The sequence below is a fragment of the Corvus cornix genome, chromosome 4, assembly GCF_000738735.6.
Source record: "Corvus cornix cornix isolate S_Up_H32 chromosome 4, ASM73873v5, whole genome shotgun sequence".
Classification (NCBI taxonomy): domain Eukaryota; kingdom Metazoa; phylum Chordata; class Aves; order Passeriformes; family Corvidae; genus Corvus; species Corvus cornix.
This window is the reverse complement of record NC_046334.1, coordinates 26,522,216-26,541,604: the sequence shown is the minus strand read 5'-3', so window position 1 is coordinate 26,541,604 and position 19,389 is coordinate 26,522,216. Positions and strand designations below refer to the sequence as shown.

Here is a 19,389-nt window from a genome sequence, read left to right as displayed (position 1 = left end):
CATGCCCACAACTGATTCTCTTTTCTCTACACATCACCTCAACAGCAGAGAGATCTCTTTGTAATCTTTTCTAACAGAAATAAGCAAGAAGACTGTATAGTTGCAAAGACCTGAAAATTAAGTCCTGCACTACAGATTTTCCTCTGTATCAAAGATAGAAATTGCTATAAAACATTACAGGACATGATGTCTTTCTAGCAGAAAACTGTATATTCTTCAATTTTAAACTCTGGAAACCAAAACTGTGTGTCAGATTAGAGCAAACGTTGAACGCTGCTGGACTAGCACTTACAATGAACAAACAGGCCAGTCTGCACTGGGGCATGGGAAATGTACAGGAAAAAATGCCACTTCTAGTAACAGATACTACCTTCCAGACATGAGACACCAGTACTGTCCTCCCTATCCTTCTGTTGGTAAAAGCAATAAAATCCTTACTTGTGTATGTAGCTGCAGTAAAATATGCTAGGAATTCATAAGCAGCTAGTACTCACAAGCTACAGAAGTGGACCGTATGATTCTAAGTATATTATAGCTAAGGAAGTTCTTTCTGCCTGTTCTCCAAACCACAATTTGCATAGCCAGAGACCCGCAGTCTCTCAATCCGTAAGAACTGACCATGTTCCAACCTCCTGCAGACCATACTTTAAGATCTTCTCCACTTCATACCCACATCTACTATTTACAAAACCTTTGTTACCCTCAAAAAATTACAGCCATGCAGGAGAAATATATTAGCCTCATCCAGCAGCAGGATATAATGCAAGAAGCCAAGCAGCTAGCAGGTGGAGAAGAGGAGGTGGAAGAAGTCAGAGACTCCTGGCTGAAGTTGGGAAGACTGCTAGCCAGTTCTGAGCACAGCAGAAGAAACAAGGAAGACATAAGGGCACAAAGATCTGCTCTTCGTACCACAACTGTTTGGCAAATCTAGTGTTTATTTACAGACCATGCTCTGTGCATTTCAGCAGTAGCATGGGCACCTTATGCCTTTTTTCAGCATTCAAAGGCTGAGTGGCAGACAGAAATGCCACGTTCCAGTTGCTTTCAGAAAGGGTCAGGTTTCTTTAACTGGTGATTCTCTTACACTTCAAGCATGGGAAAATTAGCTTCTTTTGTTGTTTGCTTTTAATATGATAGAACAGTTTTTCTTCTCAAGGAAAATATAAACATAACCATCAGGAGAAAAATAACTGAGTCAACATCATTTCAGTGTCTCTACAAACCCTGAATAGCTTAAGTTTTTGCCAAAAAGAACACCAATGCAGAAAACAATATCTTTTAAGGCAATCACTCTTGTCTCTGGAAGACAAGCAAAGAAAAGGAAAAAGGCAACTCACACTAAGCAGAGCCATTATTTTCCTCTGTTTATTTTGCAAGCTTCTTCAAAGTATCTTGTTGCTAAGAGTGACTTCAACTGAAAAGTTTGCTCTCACTAGAAAAAAATTCAAGTATAAACATAAAATGTTGTTGAAAAATGAGTGGAAAGTTAACACACATTTTGCCGCATCAAAACTGCAAAGCTACTGAGGAACCTCCAATGGAATTGTCACCAGAGGCTGGTAACTTCCCACTTTTAACCCCATTCCACAGCTTCATCTCTTAAAAGTTTAACTGGCTGAAGGGAGGAAAGGGGGGCACATGCCATTCCCGTTTCTGGGAAATATTGTATCTTCCAGCTTAACTATGCCAGTTAAACTGACCAGCCAGCAAAAGAGGCGGGACACTGCAACACTCTTCAGGAAGACACGTAGTTAGAGCACTAAGCAGTCTCCATCCCCATAGCTTTTAGCCCCTGATGGCCCAGCAGTGGTTTCACAAGGAAAGCAAGCATGACACACTCCTGCAACAATGGCAAACCTCCAGATAAACCAAGCAATGGGAACCGTGGGCTTTTAAGCAGTGCTGGCACATCAAAAATGTATGTTTCCAAGATAGGCAAATTATTGAAAGAGGCTGTATCCAACTTGCCCTAATCTGAATGCATCAATCTCCAACGAGCTTTGAAGGCTGCCAGGCCTTAACAAACCCAGACTCTAAGACCAATACAGCAGCTTTACAAGGCATCATGAGGAAATGTGATGGTTCCTGCATATTTTAGTCACATGCATCTAGACCCAGGTGATCATAGCTAAATGGTGCAGCAGTCCCTACCAGCCAACTGCATCAAGAGCCCCAAATTTCCATTTCTAACTGTCAGTGTAGATGGGGCCCTCACTCAAACTAAATGCACATTTTCTGGGAAAAAGATCTGCATTTGTGCAGGATTTTCAATGCTAGTTGCTTCATCTGCACTGAGATAAGCACTAACTGCCACTGATACTGCCATCTTTTTGCCTCTGTCTGTTAAGGCATATTGTGGCTCAAAGCAACTCTTCCTGCTTTCCAGCACTTCCATCAGGTAAGGAATCAGAACAATGCAAATTGATTCCACTGTGTAGAATCTAGTATAAATTTTGGTTAATTTTGTTAGGAACAGCTATACAACAAAACCCATAAGACTGAACATTTGTTTATGTATTTTAGTATTTTAACAGCAGAGTCTCTTTATCAGTTGTTTAAAAGGCAGAAGGCTCAAGGAGAGATTAATGAGAGGCTTGGAAGAAACTTCTTAGATTTACTTGATGTATAGCTTTCCCTTTACTACAAAAGGCCACAAAATCAGGACATGCTGAGAGTTTTTAATTGTAAAGGCAGACAGTTTTTATACTTGCTTTAACTTCTACAGTATGCTGTTGAAATCCAGAGCAGTACATTGCCAGGAAAAAACCAACATTATAGCACCCCCCACAATGAAATTATAGTAGTCTGTCAGTTTTAGTGCTGAACAGTTACTGAGTCTGTAAGCATAAAGCATTCTTGCAGTTTTTTATATTGGAGTAATGCTTTTCCCCCCACTCTTAAACACGACTAATAGATGGCTGGGGGTGGACCCCAACACATAGCTGAGAACACACTGAACCTCTGCAGTCAAGTATTTAACTTTGAAACCCACTGACCACCATAAAGCGTATTAATTATCCAAACTATAAGTATAATTAATATAACTTTAAGTTATAGTATCTTTAGCTTGCTAAAAAGATTGAAAATAAACTATAATCACCTTTAAAGCCTTTAGTGTACTTATAAGTGCACAACATATAAGAGAAAAAAGGATTTTACTGGACAGCAGAGGCTACATTTGCCAGTGCTACATTTGCTGTTGATTTGTTTTTGTGACTCTGAAGCTCCACCCCCTCATTCTTGCTCCTAAATTTCTCCTGCACTGCAACAGCAAAAGTGTGCATGCCTCAGTGTGAACGTATGTGCCATCATAAGAGGGGGCTGACATAGAAAACAAAAGAGAACGTAAACAGACTCTGTAAGCTTTCACCATTTCTCTAAAAGGTTTGTGCTGTAAGAACCTAGACCAAACTCAGCACTGGGAACTGGGCTTGTTCTTAAGCCATAAATTATAAACAAAGTATATAAGCAATCAAATACACCCATTACATGCATATATTACCACACTTTTGCCTTCTATCACAGTTGTTTATAAAGGAAATTTAGGATACAGCTGTTTCTAAAGCTCTTTTTTCAAGAAATTAGCAACTCCTGAAAGTACGAATCCCCGCATCTTCATAAAAGACATCCCAGCTGATCAGTGCAATGTAATTCTCTGATTATGTACTTCAGGTACAACTAGAGACAGGTATCACTACACCACCAGAATCACAGCGGGAGCTACTCTAGATGAGCCCCACTATGGAATTTTTTTTATACTTTCATACAGAAAGTATCAATTGACTCAACATTCCGAGTTGGAACAGAAGACTTATAACCACAAAACACGTTCCTCTCTAGGCATTTCAGAAATGTTAAATCCACATTTCTGAAAAATAATTCTCTGATGTTGCTAGCACTGCCATTAAAAGGAAATTATCTTTCAAGAGCACTGTACTACCTTTTTCTTTCCAAATCAGGGATTTAGCATGCCTGCAGAGGTTCTGCATATTCCTCAGCTAGACCACAGAGCTCACTCAGTCTTACCTACGTCTGCCTGTCACAGGGTGCTGATACACAACATGCAATAAATGGACTAGTTAGACGTGTGGATAAACTTGTCCTTCTGACACTTTATTAACAGACCATCTTATAAACATTCAAACACCATATGCAAGATCCAAGTTTATTCAATTATTTTCCTCCTCAGGAGTTTGCCCTGCTTGAGAACCAGAACATCCAGCACCAAAAGAGCCTCCAGCTTTGAACACCTGTGTGTAGGTACATTCACCTGTCACAACATGCTCCTTACTACACAACTTAGGGGCACTTTCCGTGCCAGGAGACCTAAGATATGCACAGAGAAATACTGCTGTGGAATGACTAAGGTAATCATAAAAGTCTTTCTATAAATACTAAAAGGAACCATTTTCTTTAAGTTTTCCACAGGGCATTTAGCTTGTTTGATTTGGTTATTTTCCTGTTGAACAACCATTTCCTAAACATGTAAATTTCTGGCCACTTCAAGTCTAGTACTGCAAGGGATACCACTTTGACCATTTAAACAATTTCCCTTTATCTACACAGTACAAAACCAGGTGTTGTAGAAAGAGCCTTTGTTGTATACTTTTCAGATTATCATTTAGAATTTTTGAGAAGTCACACTCTATCTTTATTAGTTTTAAAAGCTGGACTCTCCATCTACTACGCTGTATAGTAAGATCATTTATTCTTGGATGTAAAAAACTGCAAGTTTCACCCTTCCCACCCCCTCACCAAACTAAGAACCCTGTCTCATTGGACAATTAAAAGTTTTCTGAATTTGCTAATCTGAAACAATATGTTTTTACTGTTGAGATGACAAACCTCAGCAACAAAAGTCCCCAGTGTAATGCATTAAGCACTGGGAAGCTAAGCCATATTCAAAGTGGGCCAGACATGGATTCACAATAAAGTGCTGAATAGCAATTCAGAAGATATTCTCCCTTCTGTATATTAGGAAAACTAATTTGGCTTTAAAACAAACAAGAAAATTTCTTTCTTGACTATTTCATCCCGTGAAGCCACTGACAGAATAAAGGTGACACTGCTTCCAATTTAGATATCAGACATGATAGTGAATGCAAGTAAGTGCATAGGTCTGCACTGTGGGAGGAATTTGGAGACTGGGAACATGAAAAGACACAGAGAGAAAGAAAATAACGTATGAAAAGAAAGGACCATAATACGCTCAACCATTTTAAAAAGGCAGTATCTCTAAAAATATAATAAATGTACCAGGCAAATGAAAGTATTTATTTCTCTTAAGATACCACTGAAATACTCAATAGCTTCTTCTTGGACTATTTTGTGCTCCTTTGTCACTATTCATGATTAAAGAATCCCCAAGCTGTTTACCCAGTTCACCTAATGAGAACAGTCTTAAATCTCAATGATTTTGTTACAAGTACTAATTTTCTATGGAAGTGCATTTGAAATTAGCCTATTAACAAAATATTTTCCCTCCAGTGACATTGGTAATTTTGCCCAACACAGAAATAAAAAATATCTGGGAAACTGAATCTAACAATTGCTTCTCACGTGTACTGGATTCTTCTGAAGTACCGTTACATGGATTATTCCCAAAAGGTCTCTTGCACTTTATCATCAAACAAAGATTACAAGACCTAGACACATCATAAAAAGGATTAATGTGAAGGCACAAAAAATTGATTTGTTTAATGATGGTGGCATATATGAAAAAATTGTTGCACCCTGAGATAACCCTCATCCATCAGCTTTGAGCACATGCTTAGAAGTTGTGCATCTCTCTGCCAGAATTCCACAGAACAGGAAGCCCAGCACTTTGCTGTTATTGAAACAAGTAATGTTTTAATGCATATCATTTAATAATGAAATGATCAGCACCCAATTTTTAAAAAAGTGAGTCACCTGGCATTCTGAAGACATTTTACTGAGGTGTGTAATGAATTTCTCCACATCTACTCCAAGATAAGTGTTAAACATCTACTAAATCCCCTTTAAGGCACCTCAGAGTCCTTCATTACTGGCCTAACATGTGCATGTAAATCTGCATACATGTTGATGGAAGACCATCCTGACCAGTAATCACTCTGTACAGCTGGATTCCTTGCACCATGATGTCACCTTGTGCAGAAGGCCCATGCATGCAGTCCAACTGATCCCTCTGTAGCCACGTCTTTTGTGTCCATGGGAAAATGAAGGTGTGTAGACTTATCTGAGCAACACTAAATTAGGATCTTACGACAACTTGAGACAGGAATTCGAAATGGAAGGTCAATTCCAACAGTGGGAACACACTGGAAGTCCTGACTAATTGGTAAGAGTGCCAAAGAGGAGAGGATTACTGAAGAAGCCCACAGGTGCTCAGTGTCTTTGACAGGGACAGAAAGATGCAGTTGCTGAACACTGCCATTACCTTCTTAAGACAGGCTCCCTTGCCCAACCAATGTGAAACATACCCTCCCAAGCTCCAAAACAGAGGATGATAATGATGTTTTATAAAGAGGGAAGACAGGAAACAGGGAAGGAAATAGCAACTCACAGAATAGAAAGACCACCTGCTGTGATGAAACAGAGGTAGGCAACCCTTCCTGGGTTTTATAAAAGCACAGGGCTTTCATACCACTTGGTAGCAAGTTCAAGCATGCTCAACAAAAGTAAGTATGGCCCACAACACAGAGTTTGGTGTATTACTTTTTATTTAAAAATTGAAAACAGAGTTAAATTTACAAAACATACAAATAATAATAAAAACACTGGAGTTCTCTCTGTGTACAAAATGAAAGCTGTAAGTCACAATTCTAAGAAATGCCTTCTGAACAACCACTCAGATACACGCTGCTTTCATTTTTCATGTGTGGCCCTCATACTATAGACAAAGCTGACTGCTGTATTTATTTCTGAGAATATTACAGTATTTCACAAAGCCTCCTCACCTGTTTTTTCCAAATATTTGTCAATCATACTACCTTCTCCTCCCAGTCCCTCAAAAATACACAGCAGAAAAAGCAGCTATTATAAAAGTAATTATTTAACTGCTTCGACCCTTGACATGAGGCTACTGTATCTTGTTCTCAGTCTTCTAAATGCAAATTTCATCCATTCAGTTGCTACTCATGGTAACACAAAGCAGTTTCGCTTACAGTTCAATGAAAGGCTTCAAAAATCATATGGCAACTTAAAATGACCAAGCAAAAGGATGGCAAAGCTATTAAGCATTCAGAAACCCTCAAAACAAAGAATTGTGTGCTTACCACAGATAAACACAGCTTTTCTGGACACTGGTAATGCTGGCAGAAATGGTTCCAATTGTTTGGTACCTTGGAGGAAATAACTACCCTCCCATGTGCTCCTAGACCCCTCCCCAATTCTGTGCACTCACCAAAAAAGGCCTACAGACCCTGTCAGAGGCATTCAACATCTGTAAATACACTAATAAGTACCTCTGCATTGCTATGGTGCCAGAATACCATAATGACACACTTCAAATAGTTCTTGATAATGGATCCACAAACATCAAGCTAGTGGGCAGCAATTAGAGAAATGAGATGTGCCTGATGTCATGGCAGCTGCTACCATGCATTTCCCAGACATGATAATGGTAATCTTCAGGAAGCTTTGCACACTAGAACAGAAAAAAACCCCAGTTTTTTCATAGTTAGGCTTATAAGTGCTGAATACATGAGGTCTGCAGCATTATCCCATCTCATCATTCAGTGATACCTGCTCCACCCTGGCAGTGATGCTCTTCCAAGCATGGACTTGACCTGCTTAAACAATGGATGTGGTAGACTGTCAGGTAGGACATGACAGGTGCCCAGCCTCAAGAATTCCATTTTCAGGTGAACTTCATCATCCCAGTTTGGAATTCACTGAGTATTGTGTCAGACATACTTGCAAGGAATGGCAAGCTTAAGACAAATGACAAAGTGTACAGCATTTGCCATCTGTTGAACTGTGGCACCTGTTCTTCAAGTGCTAGGTAGAAGCAGAGAAACTTCTTATAAAACTTCTATTTTGATCCCAAGTCCACATTTCTATTAGTTTTGTACCCTAAATTTACAGCGCAGACAGTTATAAAATGAATACAGCACACCAACAAAGGAATTCATTATGAGAAACTTATTGAAATGCTGCGCTTGTTTCCAGGCATTTACGTCCCATCTCTCCAACAGGATGAACCAACAGTTTTTTAATAACCAGTAAGATCACAGCACACTGTACACTCAAAAATTCTTGTAAATGATTTAGCACAGATGTGCACAACCTGAACCAATTTTCATGTATAGATCTGTGATATTGAGCACTCAGGTTTTAATGCAAGAAGGAATTAATGATGAATACAAAATTATCACCTTGAGAAAACAAATTATATTAATTTTATCTTATCTCTTATGAATAGAATCTAAAGAAAAAAGTCGAACTGCTTCTTTTATACATACAATATTCTGTCCAGAAGGAGAATGGGTCAAAAATTCTTCTGTAGAAACACAGTGCATGAAAATTTACCGAAGTTTTTAAGGAAGTAAATCACCACAATCAAGATCACATTAAAACGCAGAATATAGATAAGAATTTTATCATCATAATTCAAGAACGCAGCAGAAATACCAACCACTATGCAAAAGGCACTAACTGATTCCATATGATGAATGATCGTGTTCCTTACTATCATGTAATATTTGAAGACTAAAAGTCTAAGTGGGTTCAAAAAAGGAATTGAATTCGTGAAAGATAAATCCATTGGCAGCAATTTAGCAGGGCCTTTCATATGCAGCCTCCCAGAAGTTGCTAAGAAATTGACTGCAGAGGGGAAGGAATCTCTCTTGGAAGTAAAAATTGAATCCTAGGAGGTGTTTCTTGCATACTTTCCTGAAGACATTTGTTTTTTCAGTTTGTGCACTGGGCCACGTGAGCTACTAGCACAGCTCTGAAAGGCTGATGGTGTGCCCACTATCAGTCGCAGGAGTAACAATGTCAATCATTTGAAATCTTTAGCACATTCTGATCCAATCACGTTTTCTTCAAAAGCCTGAACAAGCTGACTGAGGTAGTAACACACACACAAAAGAAACGCTACAACCTCTTTAAAAGCTTAGGGAAAAGAAAAAAAATGAACAGTAACATTTGTTGCATTCAGCTTCTACTTCAATGTGAACATGTTCAGCCTTGCTGTCATCCAGCCCTTCAGGCTGGATCCAAATACAGCCATAGAAAGCAGGAAAACAGGGATAGATTTGTTTTATAACACATGCAAAAATTCCTAAACCAATTAGGTTCATCTTTGAAGCATCTTATTTAGCCTACCATTAACTTTTGTCAGAAGATTCTAAATTCTCAAGTCAGAATTGTCAAATTGATGTTTTTAGAAAAACACATGAAATCCATACAAATCTCTACAGATTTAAAACATCACCTGAAGCAATTAGTGTAACAGCACTACATCATGGTCAATTAACAAATATTGATATACATAAGATCCTGTGTCTGTCAAAATTTATACAACGTTGAGGGGAAAAACAGGAAGTTTTCTTGGTATGTGCCATCAGCCAGAATCTATGCTTTCCCACAAAACTTATTTTCATCCTTCACTAAAGGGAAGGATGCTTGCCAAGCATAAACCACACATCAACAGATGATATATTGTGTTCCCAAATCTGCTGTTGGAATGCCTCAGTGCCTTTTGTGCATACTGTTTTTCAAGTGCAGAGTAAAAAAATCTTGGCCAGCAATGAAAACAACACTTCCACTACATTTTTTGTACAGTTTGAGAACCTGAATAAGCAAGGCAGGACTGTGCAATGAGAAGGCTGAAGGGGCCACACTCCTTTACCCCAGATAAGAGAAGGCAAAGAAGCTACTGAACCACAGCACACAGCTACTTGTAGGGTAGCAACAAAGATCACAGATGTAAACTCTTCTTGGTGTTAGTGAACAACATTGAATGGGGAAATGGTCACAAATGTAGCTTGGGAGGTTCAGGTTGTATGTGAGCAAAAGTTCTTCTATTAGGAATAAGTGAAGCACTAAAACAGGTTACCTGAAGAGGCTGTAAATCCCTTTCTTTCAGGAGACTTTTCAAGACACAGCTAAATGGATCTAGCCTTGGCAACAGGCCTGCTTCAAGAAGGAGGTTGGACTAGGTGACCCCAGAGCTCCCTTCCAGACAACACTTCCATGAACACAAACACAAAATCATCAAAGCAAAGAAACTAAACCATGCTAAAGCATTGTATTTAACTATAGACAATAAGCATAAAGAAGTTCATGGCAAATTACTTTCGCACTATCAAAATAAAATTTCATATGGCACATATTGTATGAGATACTTAATGAAACAAAACACACAGAACTACATCAACTTTTAATGGAGAGTGTCAACACCACTACTCTGTAGTTTCCAAATTTTAAATCAAGGTGATGCACGGCTTCCAAATAGATAAAGTATATTTAACAGCTCAGTAATCGCAGCTTAACATGCCTCAGTGACTACAGCTATAGAGAAAGAAACAAAAGGGACAACTTCAAGAGTACAGAATTTGAGAAACAGGATCACAACAGAATGCTGAACTGATAGACTGCAAGGACACTGGGCAGAATGTCCAAGATAAGGCCAGCAGGAACCAGATTAGGAGGAATAAACAAAGCCAACTCATCAAACTAATGTGCTAACTAGGTAAAAGGCAATTCTGGCAGGGGAAGACCACAACTACTGACTCACAGACACCAACTCAAGAAACCCACATACTCAAAGGAAGTCTGAGCATGTAGGCTGATTAGCAGAAGAAGCAAGAGAGTAATTTAACTAACAAATAAAATACTAATTAATAAGAGAACTATAAAAATTATAGCAAATAAACATTAATACCTTTGCTTATCAAAATGTATAAATTATGAAAAGTTTTGATAATTGGTGTATTGGCTTTGTGAATTTGCCAGCTAGAACCCCTTTCTGTGCTGAACTAAATAAATCAAATACCTTGACTCTGTGGATTGGCCTCTTGCACACTGGGTGAAAGAACCCATTTCGGGACAACAAAGGCTAGACTCTCAAAAGCAAATATTGACAAATTTATTCACAAATATTACACTTTTTTCCATCTGTAAACAACAACCACTTTGGCAAAAGCTTCTTGCAATGAGGTTATGACTCATTTACCCTTTGCTGTCTATCCCCATTCTTTATGCAACAACCCAGACTTATCATTTGTTGCCCTGACAGGAAATGACTGCTTACAACATGGTAACAGCAAGGTCTTTGGGTAATCATAGTTCTGTGGGTCATTCTCCAGCTACAAACTCACCTCTCCCTAAGCAATTATATACTTCTGTGCCTTGCTTTGGCTCTAACCTAAATGAAGAAGGTCCATTTAATCACTTAATAATGATACTTATTATTATTTGTCCTTCTACAGTTTCCTTGGCTAGGAAATCACCCCATTGACTATCAGAAGTTATTTAATTCTTTTCCTAAGACCAGCCTTCATTTTTAGAAGCCTTGTTTCTTCAGAGGGCACAACATTCTTTGGGGTTCAGTCTACACTCCTGGTACACTCCAAGTAACCGCAAGCAGGTTTTTCTTGCCACTAACTTGAATTTCAAGATACATTGGAGAATTTCCATGTATAGGCTATGTTATTTAACTTCCAAAAAAACTTTAGTTAGTATTTATATTTACCTCAAGCAAACTACAAAGACTATGAAATAGTAGAAATGTGTGCAGTAACTTCAATGGGCTATGAAAAATGCCTAATCACCTCACCTTCTTAACAATTGCTAGACACAACATACCAGCATCAGTCAGAGATTATTACAGGAAAAGTACATTATTTGTGCTCTTTGGATCCTAAGTGTTTTACTGTTGTGGTGCCTGAAGCAATTATTAAAACTGAAGCTCCTAAATCTGCATCGGGACTACCAAAACAAAACAGACTGAATCCCAGGGAAAAGAGGGAAGAGATGTTCAGCTGGCCATCAACTCCACTGCTTCTTGAATTTGTGAGCTAACTGACTAAACAAAGAAATAAATAAAATAGTGGCACCCACTCCCCTACCCTGAATGCTCCTCTTAGTCCTCTTTTTAAGGGCTTCTTGTGTACACATGGACAGACTAGTGGATCATAGGTACACTTTATGAATTTATTTAAAACAGGTGATCTACTTCATGGGGGCTTTTTTCTCATCTCTGAATAAAAGAGGATAAACTGTTACACTTGGTATGGACAAGCAGAACAATTTCCAGATCAGCACTGAAGGACACAGGCATGCAGACAAAGAAGTTTCCAGCTGAACAATGCTGACTTCTCTTCTGCAAGATGCCTATCTTTCCACTTCTGAAATATAGGAACAGTTAAGCAGCTAAGTCTTCGAATTACCCTTTTCCTAATCATGCTTTCTCCCAGCTCCAAGGTCGCTGGCACCCCTTGGGGAGGACTTAGCTTGAGCTCTTCTTGTTATGATCCAGTGAACCCTAAAGGACATCACCACCAAAACAGTCTCGGACCCAAGAATTTAATGAAGAATTGCAGACCATCTCATTCTTTACTTCTTAAGGCCAAATATGTAGTTTTGCATTAACATGGGAACAACTGCTGAGCATTGTTGTATTAAATTCTTCATTTATCTGTAAAAAGTCCATGATGCCTGCAAATTAATGTTCACCGAACTTCATCAAACACACTACAGAAATGTACCCCTATAACCTCTCAGCATGTTGAGCAGTGAAATATTCAACCTTAATTTGTTATACTGGACACAGCTCATTGTTCTCAGCTTCAAAAACAAGTCAGCGCCAGTTTGATGTGGGAGTTGTGGGAGTGTAAAGAATTGATCCAACTCTGAACTAAATCTTGTTTTGGCAAAAAACTCTTCAAAGCACTTAGTCAATCGACCAATCAAAAGTAGATTATTTCACCCAAAATCTCAAACTGCTCACTAGAGTTGAAAAAGTTCCAGGAAACATCTGAACTACTATGGAGAAACAGAAATAGGGGAAGGGGGAAGAAAACCCAACAAAACTCAACCCAGAGATGTTTCAGTCAGCACAGCAAAACTCATGTGCAAAATTTACAGCCATTGTATGACAACAAACCACAGACGAGCATTTGTGATAAGTAAAACAGAGTAGTATTAAATTAAACCAAAGCCTTCCCTTGTACTATTGACCACCTGTACTTTTAACCACACATTCAAGTACAAATCACATAGGTCTTCATTATCAGCTCAAAATAATTTAATTATTGGCTTCCATATTTGGTAATTTCATTTTATTTTTAAGTAAGGACAGTTCTACCATATCTGTAACGGGCTATTCTTTCTCAAGGAACACTGGCCAGAACTCAAAGTGAAACAATGCAGATAGTGAATACGTTAAAAATTTCTTGTGCACTTTAGATAATATCAGAATACTGTGGTACACAGACCTAATGTGACAGCAAGGACAGATAATCAAACAATGCAGTTCATAACTAAAATTCACTATATTACTATAAACTTTCCTGCAAGTCCACTTTAGTCAGTAGACACAGAATAAAAAGGTAGTGAAAATAGGAAAGCACACCAGATTAAGGCCCAGAGTCTGACTGGAGAGAGCCTGTGGAGAAATAGCATTTTAGTGAGGTTGTTCTGGTTTGTTTGGAATTTTTTTGTTTCCACCTTATTAAAAACAAACTAAGTAAAAATACTAACATTCTAAACAAAAAAATCCAGTAAAGATCCTGTGGTCTCTATAACTTCCCAGAACAATAATGTATGTGACAGAAATATGCAACAAAGGAGGTAAAAATCAATCACATTATTGTTCTTATTTATATTGCCATAAAAAACCCTAAAACTTTCCAACAAAAGTGTCTTCCTTTCCCAGAGCAGGTGACCAGATGATTCGGTTTTAACGAACCTATGCAGCTACTTTCATTGTTTTCAATTTTTAAAGAATGTATTGTAGCTCTCCTCCCTATAACCTAAAAAACCTATATATATATGTATATAAATATATATATATATATAAATTCAATCAGCATTTTCTCAAAGGGAAAATAATTTCTCTAGAAGAGTTTCAAATTGCTCTATTTAATATCTTCTCACAGGTTTTCCAGAACATGCCAAATAAAAACTTTCTTGAATTCAGAGAAAATAATGCCATGACATGGAATCATGACATGCAGTGTGGTAGACACAGGCAGTCAGACAAGCCACCTGAGCTGTCTACAACTACCCTTGGACACAGATGGTTCTTCCTATCTCATTCCTCCAAGTTTCCATGTTTCAATATCTGCTCTGGCAGTCTAATGCTTAAAGCAAGCATCTTCAGCTCATTAAACCAGCAAAAAAGCTCCCAACCCAACACGGCAAAAAACCAAACAGATCAACTCTTCAGTGAACCAAATAAAAAAAAAACCAAAACCATGAGTAGGTCTAACAGATCTCAGGCTGCAGTTTCACAGCAATCTAAGCCAAACTAACTTCTGGTGGCATAGGCTCTTACCTCCCTCTGGCTGCATGTTCCTACTCTTTCCCTTGTGCCAGCTCCAACATTCACCCAAACCTGTGCAAAACCATTTCAGTGAGCTGAATCAAAAGACTCCCACCCACTGAAGAGAACCAGAAAAATATCCCTCTGCTTGGACAATGCACCCAAACAGGTTGGTGCAGGTTCTAGCAAGTACAAGGGCTCTGAGTGAGGCAGCCACCCAGTACATCAGCCCAGGCTACCACCAAACCACAACTCCAGTGACTTCACTCACCAACAGGCTGGATAAGCAGCAGAACTGACACACAAGAGAAAGCAGAAGTGCACACCCACAAAGGAGATCACACCTCTAGAGCAGCGGCAAGGTGTTAGTTTAGTTTAGCTGGCTTCATCCTGCAGTACACGGCACAGCACAACTGTGACTGGCTTCAAGAGAAAATACTACTTCTTCATTCCAGACCCTCCTGTGCTCTGCTTCTCCAATAAACCACTGCTAACTACATCTGAGTGTTTAGTGAGTCAGAAGCATTTGTGAACTTTCACCTTTCAGCTCCCACTTCGCATACATGCCTTGCACGAGTAGGACAAAGGTGATCAACCGCCGTTAGGCACTTTCATGCACAAGCTGAACATACCAGAAATTTAAGTTGCTTCATTCACAATGAGTTTAACACACTGAAATATTTAAATTGACAGTCTGCTAAGGTGCCACTACATTTCTTAAAGCCTACAACAAAATATTTTGCAGGCTTATTTAACGCCTGTTTATATTACCATTCTGGCAGTGCACATTACATGCAAAAAAACCCCACTCATATTCAGTAGGTTTGTAAATAAAAGTATGTAAGTAAAGGTCAAGTAAGGGAAGAACAGCAAACTCATCTGCTTTGGATGATATTCTTCACTGATGCCTTAATACTCCGCTGGGAGTCTTAGCGCTGTTCTGTTTTCCACCATAGAGACGTGCAAACAGATGGAAAGAAGGTGAGACAGCTCAAGCAGAATGCTATTCATTCACACATACTTTACACCAGCAAGGTAAACAAACAGTGCTGGGCCCATTTCAAAGGATGGCTGTCAGGAAAAATTACTAATAAAAACACCTTTTATTACTGGGTTAGTAGCATTACACCAAAGACAAATTCTGGGAACAAGCTTTGTTTCACAAGAAGGAGGCAAAGTTATATACACATATAAACGCTAGAACCAATTCTACGTTTTCCGCTAATAAAAACCTCCAGAAGAAACGCCTTTAGAAAACAGACATCATAACCAGCAGCATGAACATTTCACTGTTGAGGAAACCATACAGGAACCAACACTGGTTTTTTGCACTATACCCAAAACAAGGCAAAACCCTGCACACATGCCAAACCACAGTGGTTTCAATAGGGTCCTGCTAAACCTGCACCTGCCCAGATAGGCATTGACATAACTTGAGTCACTGAAGGCCACAGGGCCTGCCTGTTGCAAGTTTTCTTCTAAGATCCCTTATGTTGCTGTGCTTTTGTCAACTACAAAGGGACACTCAATTTCTTGCTGCTGAAATGATGTAAACTCACATGAATTGCAGAAGGTGCTATATTGTTACAGTTGTATCAGAATTATTAAAAGCCAGAACATTTGGAATTCAACTTCAGCATGGCTGAGATTTTACCTGGAAACAGACCTTAGGAAAATGATTAATTTTGGAAGGGATTTTACACTGACAGAAAAAGAAATGCTGCATTCACACCTCAGTGACTACAGGACAGCGACATACACGTTGACCCTCAATTAACAATGATGTCTGAATTAAATACTTTCAACTGCTGCCAGGGTCCACTTGAATTCATCATTTCAGACAAAAGCTTGTTGTTACATCCAGGTCTCTACAAAGACACATCAATCTGCTCACTCCCAAGCTCCATTCCTTCTCACATGCACTGGTTCTTGCCTCTTCACCAGGGCCTGCTGTCCATACCTACATAGAAATGGCTAAATGTGGACAGCTTGCTATCCAGATGTTCCTCTGCCTTGGTACTTTGAAGAAAAACAGGCATTTAACTTCCTCATAGGTCACCTTATACACCTGGACATGTCTGTGGTGGGTCAGCACATGCCCACGTTAGCATCAGCGTGGTGAAACACTGGAGCAGGTTGCCCAGAGAAGCTGTGGATGCCTTGTCCCTGGAGGTGCTCAAGGACAGGTCGGACGGAACACCGAGCAACCTGGTCTAGTTGAAGGTGTCCTTGTCCATGGCAGGGGGGTTGGAACCAGATGACCCTTAAGTCCCCTTCTAACTTAAACCACTGGATGACTACAATCAGCTAGGAGCACGAGCAGGCTCTGGGGGCGGCCCGCGGGCACACACCTGCGGCTCGGATGCACCTGAGCTGAACCGAGCTGCCCCGGGGCGAGGCCGTCGGGGCCGGCACCGCCAACGCCGCCCTGCCCCCGACAGGAATCCAGACGCGGGGAGCGGGCCGGGGCCAGCCCAAAGGAAGCGACGCCACGGTCCGCCGCGCCCTAACCGCTCACCTGCCGCCGAGCTCAGCGCGACCCTCCGGTGCCTCCTGCCGAGCTCCCGCAGCTCCTCCTCGTCCTCCTCCAGCCTCCAGGCCTTCGGCCATCGGCGGCGGAGGGGCGGCTTGTAGCATTCAAGAAGCGGGGGCTGCCATGGCCGGCGCCCTCTTCTCGGCGCGGCCGCCCGGCCCTCGCGGCCGCCGGGCCCGCCCCGCACCTGCGCCCTCTCCGCCGCGCTTTCTCCCGGAGACCGCTCCGCGCTCCTGCCGGCGGGGCGAGCCGGGAGGAGAGGCGGCCTTTCCTGCCCATCCGCGGCTCTCCGGCGTCAGCAGGAAACCCGGCGGCCGCCTGGCACCGCCACAAAAGGGGGCGGAGGAGGCGGCGGCGGGGGAGGTACCTGGCTGCCGGCCGCTGGGCAGCCGCGCTCCATCGGGCAGCTCCGCCGGGCAGCAGCTCCGCGGCCGCGGCGGCCGCGCGGGGATGGGCCGGCGAGCGAGGCCCGGGGCCGCCATCGCCCGGCAGCAAGCGGGGTGTGGCGGGCGGCCTCCTGCTAAAGGGGAGAAGGGGCTTGCGGCGAGAGGGTGCGAGGTCTGCCTCGCCTCATGACGAGGGCGAGGAGATGCCAAGAGGAGGATGGTGCCGGAACTCTTTTCATTGGTACCCAGCGACAGAACAAGGAGCAACGGCCATAAACTAAACCACAAGAAGTTCCACCTCCGCATGAGGAAGAACTTCTTTATGTTGAGAGTGGCAGAGCACTGAAACAGGCTGCCCAGGGAGGCCGTGGAGTCTCTCTGGAGACACTCAAAACCCACCTGGACACGGTCCTGTGTCACCTGCTGTAGGTGACCCTGCCTTGGCAGGGGGGTTGGACCAGATGACCTCCTAACAATTATGTGATTCTGTGAGGTGAGAAGGGCGGTTACTGTGGGGGGCCAGAAAGTCGGGAGCCCCGGGAACTGAGGGAATTGTGGGTGCAGCAGATTGTGGCCCCGATTTTGGCTGAGGGCTGGGGGCAGGCAGGCTTTTGACTGGCAGCCATTGTGGTTCATGGCTTGGAGGATGTGTGTCTTGGCCTGAGTTCATTACTGTGGTTTAAACTACTTAAGAAGTCATCTTAGGACTTACTTGAAACCAGTGAGGTACACCCTTAACACCACTGAAGCGATATGAAAAATATGGCCACGTTTCAAGTCAGACACTTGTGTAGTTTTACCTCTAATTTTCGTTTTGTTTGTTTTTGTTCCCTGGGCCCGAGTTGCCTGTATCTAAATAGAAATTATATTGCTTCTTCACTTCATATGGTAACTGTAAAACTAAATCATAAATGTTTTTACATATTATTCCATTGTAGGTACTACTAAAAAAGGATGTAAGGAAGATAAATTCAGCTTCAGAGCAAGTGAATAAGGGACAGTAAATCAATAAAGTATATGACCACAAATTAGAGCAGGAAGATACAACTAAACAGTGAGTAATCCTAATGTTGAGCAATATCTGTGCTGACACTGAGCACTTTCTATGCTCACAGTGAATAAAATATATTGTACAGGTTGAAAAAAAAGTCATCACAAAACTGAAAAATATATAATACATGAATACAAATGATTGCTTGTGCATTTCTTAGTGTTTCAGTGGTTGACTTTACAATCATTGTTCCTTAAGAGAGGCTTTTTTCCACTGGAGCTCTTAGTGTTCAAGTGGTATAATAGTTATGCTTTGAAGGACATAAGGCTTTATACTGTAAAAAGATGTAAGGCCAGGAATAAAACTGAATGTACAGCAGGACTGTAGAACAGACAAATGAAACCTTCCACTACAGGTATGTGTTCTCAAAGGCCTCATGCTTTGGATGACCTCTGCATGGATAGATTTCATGGTAGTCCAAGGAAATCACCTTACAAATTTCAGTGCAAGATCAACATGCCTTGCACATGATCTAGAGCAGGTACAAAACTCTTCAGTGAAGCACTGGTGTCACAGGTACATGCTGTTGGTATGTGCATGTGTGAGAGACAAAAGAGACTCTCCCGTGTTAAACAAACTATGTGTTGTTTGTATTCTGGTTCTCTACTGTGAAGCCAAAATGCAGCACCTCTATTCAGCTCCTAAACTCCACTAACCACAAAGAATGACAAGGACCATCCATTTTCCACTTCCTGAATATCTCCTTTTTATGCTATGTGTTTCACTGCTGTTTGGAGGAAAGAAAGGAAACTTGGTCTCATTTACTAATTACTAAGGAAGGAAAAACCAGAAATAAACCATAGAACATAACACAAATTCAAAGAGCCCTCAAAAACTGGATTAAACCTTCTTTTGTTGCTGTTGATGAAATTGACACAGAGGCTTCCAAGCACATAGAATTGAAAAATCCATTTGGACAGATCTTAGGCCTAAGAAAATCATGCTG

General features: G+C 40.9%; 1 protein-coding gene across 2 annotated transcripts in view; it reads right to left on the bottom strand.

Moving 5' to 3' along the window:
- Positions 1-17,084, bottom strand: part of SH3D19 (SH3 domain containing 19) — an 84,703-nt gene extending 67,619 nt beyond the window's left edge. The window contains exon 1 of one of the 2 annotated variants that reach the window (XM_039551528.1): positions 16,992-17,084. In XM_039551528.1, coding sequence (XP_039407462.1) covers positions 16,992-17,083 — 92 coding nt within the window. In that variant the 5' untranslated portion in view covers position 17,084. Of the gene's footprint in view, positions 1-14,485; positions 14,535-16,991 lie in introns of those variants that run through there. The other variant, XM_019293307.3, reaches the window with a different exon arrangement.
- Positions 17,085-19,389: the final 2,305 nt, after the last annotated feature.